General features: G+C 36.0%; 1 protein-coding gene and 1 non-coding gene across 2 annotated transcripts in view; one reads left to right on the forward strand and one right to left on the reverse strand.

Annotated features, from left to right (window-relative positions):
- dnah7 (dynein, axonemal, heavy chain 7) overlaps positions 1–4,958 on the forward strand; it is a 129,979-nt gene that overhangs the window by 26,055 nt on the left and 98,966 nt on the right. Inside the window, exon 15 of the mRNA XM_015371242.1 lies at positions 2,857–3,050. Coding sequence (XP_015226728.1) covers positions 2,857–3,050 — 194 coding nt within the window. The remainder of the gene's footprint in view (positions 1–2,856; positions 3,051–4,958) is intronic.
- trnar-ccg lies at positions 2,675–2,747 on the reverse strand. Its single transcript has one exon. It is a non-coding gene; the product is annotated as a tRNA-Arg (tRNA).

The following is a 4,958-nucleotide window of genomic DNA, read 5'->3' on the forward strand; positions in this document are numbered from 1 at the left end:
TCTGCTTCTCAAATGAAAAACAGGAAAGCATTCTTGCAAAACATTTGACTGTCTTATGACCTTCATACACTATTTCCAACGATGAGAGTAACACATAGAAAAACAAATGATTGAGAGCAATATAAAATGAATAAAATGATAAAAACAACATATTTTCCATCTCCATCTCCATGTCCGTCTGAGTTCAGCCATGAAGAACATCCAAACATCAATTTCTTTTTCAACTGTTATTATCTCATCCACCTCTAGAAGGTGCTCAAGATTCACTGACTTTTGTCTCCATCAGCGCTTTCAGTTATTCCTCATTTTACAAAAAGTCATTTTTATTTAATTATCGTCTGTTTCTTTTATTGTTTGACTCCTGATCTCCTGGGTGCACGTTTATAAACAGGTTTTAAAAGCTTTATTTCGATCAATCTGCTTCATTTATCTCTGCTTTACACAATCTTTCTGTCTCTTTCTGATTCCTTTTACATCTCAGGGTTTAGAAAATAAATATTTAAAATTTAAGTCCTGCATAGCAACAGTATCAGAGCAGTTTAACTTATTTAAATGCTCTGACTGCTAAGCTCTAATAAGGATGTGTCCGGTATAAATCTACGGTTTGCATAGCTGTTCAAATGTTTTTACCTTAGCATTTTACTCTACTCCATCAGCTGCACATTTTCTGCCTTCCATTAAAGCCATCTGTTCGGTGCATAAAAACTACATTATCACACATAATAATACCATGTTATCCATTCAGTGTGCTCCTGAATAGCTCCCGCCGGCTCAGTGAATATAAAATTAGACCTATTATTGCATTGTCCTCTCAGAGAATGGGCCAAAATCATAAGCCTGATGAGATTTATGAAAAGACAGAATCATACTTTATCAATCAAACACACTTTGCTGGAATAATCGTCTGGCTTCTGAAACTCAATCAAACCAGACTTTTTGTCTGTGCGTCATCTGCTGTGTGTTTTCGACTGAGCTGGACGGCTTCATTTAGCCTCTAAAACATCTGTCTCTTGAAGTAATTTGTGTCTGATTTAAAACAAAAACCTTATTTTCAGTGGTTTCATTCTCTCTTCTTTTTAAAGCCAGACGTATTGTTATATTTTAAGTCCCTCCTTTACTCACTTAAGAGAGAGACAGTCTTCAATCAAGTAAAAGTAAGAATTAATTACAGTGTAATTTAGCTCAAACTGCTGCAGAGGAACGTCAAATCATTTAAATGTGTTTTCATTAAAAGGAAACAGCGCTGACAGAGAGACTGGGAGATAGATTTCAGTTTCTGCATCTGTTTCCTACATTTTGCTTCTGTCTTTATTATATATCATTCATTCCAGCAGCCAATATCAGGCTTTTATCTATTAATAGAATACCCAACTTATTTAATCAGGTCACTTATTCTCTGCACAATCTTTAAAATTAGATTCCCTTTTAAATAAATTATTTAATCCCCATGGTGTAATAGTTATAGATGTGATTCTAGTGCAGGGAATTAGAGTTTAGCACCCAAGTTAAATCTTTAAACCATTTGGTGAAACATTCAGCACGAAGTCGGGAGAAAATGCAGTTTCTTTGAGCTGAGCTCTAAAGGACATAGTGTGAAGCATATTTGAATGTGTATGTTTTATAGACAGTTGTAGGTGGTTGTTTTGTTTTTAATAATAACACTTATAAATTAGAACTATAAGGCTTATAAGAAGGACAGACTTCTCTGATGCTGGGCTCTTATTTCCTGAGAGGAAAGAATAAAAGCTTCTCTTCAATAAGGCGGGAATGTTGATCGGCTGCTCAGCTTATCAACAGTGTTCAAGACAGGTTTAAAAATGCTAAGCATGTGCTAAAATTGGGAAGGGAACAGACAGATGGAGAATAATCTTTCTTAATAATGCCTACAAGGCTGATCCCTGACATAAAGGTACTGATTGTGGAAGCATATTTTTCCTTGGCCTATTTGTAAGATAAAATATTTTGAGTGTGCCTTTCCTCTATGGAGGATAAAAACTGCCAAAATTAAATAAATAAATACAAAATTAAATAAATAATTAAATGTATCAATCATTAATTAAATGTGGAATTAAATAAATAAATGTGTCATTCATTAATTAAAACCACGTCACTAATATAAAGTGCCACAATTAAATAAATAAATACAGCGATAAACAATTAATTAAATGTGTAATTCATTAAATAAATAAGGAATTAAATATATAAATGTGTCATTAATTTAATAAAATACGTCTTAATTTTATTAAAAATATATATATAATTATTTCAGTGTGCATTTAATTATTTCGTGGTCCTGTGTCGCAGTGCATCGAAACCATTAAAATAATCTGTCAAACTCACCCATCAAAGTTAGGGGGCGGGGTTAACGCGGATCGAGTCTCTGTAATCGATTTGCTTTGCCTTAATGTAAAGGGTGACCAATCAGGTGTTAGATAACCGCCCCCTAATTAATAATTAATGAATGACACGCTTATTTATTTAATTCCACATTTAATTATTTATTTAATGCTGTATGTATTTATTTAATTTTGGCACTTTTTATCCTCCATAGTTCCCTGGGGGGAGTGTGTGTATTTTAGTAAAGTGGAAATGTTTGTACGCGCCTCCACCTGAGCTTCTTAACTGAACATGGTCATTTTGCATATCTGTTATCAAAATAGGTTTTATCACCTTACGACCCAGGTGGGACTTGAACCCACAATCCCCAGCTCCGGAGGCTGATGCCTTATCCATTAGGCCACTGGGCCTGTTGTTATGATGATCTACCATAGAAAAGTGATCACACAATGAGTTTGCACACCTAATAATTTCTTGTTTATTCATAATTCTGCTTGATCATTGTTCTATCTGTTGTAGGACAGGCATGTTTTAGCTGTGATGGTGATTGAAAAGGTGCTGGAGAAGCTAAAAAGGTCCAACCAAATCCTTGAACGTATACACAAAGGGCTCAATAACTACCTGGAGAAGAAACGTCTCTATTTCCCTCGATTTTTCTTCCTCTCCAATGAAGAACTTCTGGAGATCCTCTCAGAGACCAAAGACCCTACAAGGTAATCTGCTGTAGGATGCATGGATCTAATGTCATCAGTTTTGGGGTGAATATGGATGAATCATGCGTGTAGAAGCTGTTGCTGTTGAGATTTTAAGTTATGATGGTGAAAGATCAAATTCCAGAAATGGTCCTTGAACAGTCTATTTATATTAATTTTACATTAATTAATCTTTTTTTATTTATTTTTGAACATGGCTTGATGTGTTGGTTTTAAGCCTACTTCCAGATGTCAAACGGGTGATGTATGAGGGCTTATCATTGCACAAAGCAGATGCTGTTAACTAAACGGCAGATAGGTCTAGATTTGTTTGAACAATATTCTGCCCCTAATAAATAACATCATAATCTAAAAAATAAGTTTTCTGTATTTAGTTTATTTATTTCTTATATATTTTTCTGGGGGAGAGCTGAAGTGTGACAGAAAAAGTAAAAACAGGATTGAGAGGTGAGAGGAGGAAATGGAAATAGATTTTTGCAGCCCTGTAAAGAAGCTGCTCTATCTCCACAATGGTCCCCCATAAGTTCTCTACAGTAATCCATGCTTATCTAATTTCACAGGGGCATTCCATTTAGTAGATTGTGATTCCAAACAAAAGTTGTTTTAACCTTTCATACTCTCCCTGCCATTTCAATTTACACTTCTTTTTCTCTCCGCAGTCCTTCAATCGCTCTGGGACTGCCTGGAATTTTTCATTATATTTATGCAGATACATTGATAAACATGGCCAGCAGCCCTGCCATGTGCTATTCTGCACCACTGCTATTGGTGCTTATGTCACGCACAGATGGTGGTTAATAATACAAAGACAGTCCTGGCTGTTCAATGGGTTTTATTTCAGTCATTTAAAAAGAAGAGAAACCTGTTGTATTAGATTTGTTCTGTCCTCATATACAGTAACAAGCTAACAGAATTAATTGAAGGTCTACAAAATAGTCTGTTTGCACATTATTTCACTACCAAGACACTCTTCTCTAACACGTCTTCACAGCTCTTTTTGCAGCACTCTTCTGGAAGTTTTCTATTTGTTGTGATGTCTTATTTTCTTAATGTGCTGTGAAATGCAGGAACAGTTTGCTTCCAGGTATAAGAACGTTATGTTTAGTTTTGGGGAATCTGTTATTTTTGGCATAACTGCGTATATTTTTAGTTAACTGCAGGGCAATGGTTTTTGGTACTGATGCCTCCCAGTTAATGCCAATAGCCACTTTGCAAAAATAGACAGAGATAGTTCTTGCAGCATTATATTTTGGGAAAGTGTTTTTACTCATACATTATATGCAGTGCCTGCAAAAAATGGCAATGTTTTGAGATATGAAGGACTTTGGTTCTTATTCTATTCAGTTCAGTTTATTTACATAGCGCCATTTCACAACACATGTCACCTCAAAGCACTTTACAGTTCACCAGATTATGAAGTATGAAATATCCTAACCAGCACGGAATTACTTCTTTTTCTCGCAACCCTGGAAGAGAGCACAAGACTCACTGTTCTTGTGGCGTATACACTATATTATGAACAGTGTTCGCTCACTTGCCTTGACTAGAAAGAGCATTAGTAACTCAAAGTTGGAAGCCTGGAATTGTCCAAAATGTCTTTGTAAATCTGAAGCATTCAGAGTTCCTTTCATTGGAACTAAGGGGCTAGGCCTCATGAAGAACAACCCCTCACCATAACCCCCCCCTCCACCAAACATTACACTTGGTACAATGGAGTCAGAGAAATACTGTTCTCCTGGCAACTGGCAAACCCAGACTTGTCCATCAGATTTCCTGATGGATAGGAGCTATTTGTCTCTCTAAAGAATGCTCCTCCAATGCTCTGGAGTCCAGTGGTGGTTTACTTTACACCACAACCACACTGCCCTTGGTGATGTAGTTTGGAGGTGCATAGTGATTGACTCTGCA

This window comes from Cyprinodon variegatus, unplaced genomic scaffold (assembly GCF_000732505.1).
Source record: "Cyprinodon variegatus isolate N-32 unplaced genomic scaffold, C_variegatus-1.0 Scaffold3, whole genome shotgun sequence".
Classification (NCBI taxonomy): Eukaryota; Metazoa; Chordata; class Actinopteri; order Cyprinodontiformes; family Cyprinodontidae; genus Cyprinodon; species Cyprinodon variegatus.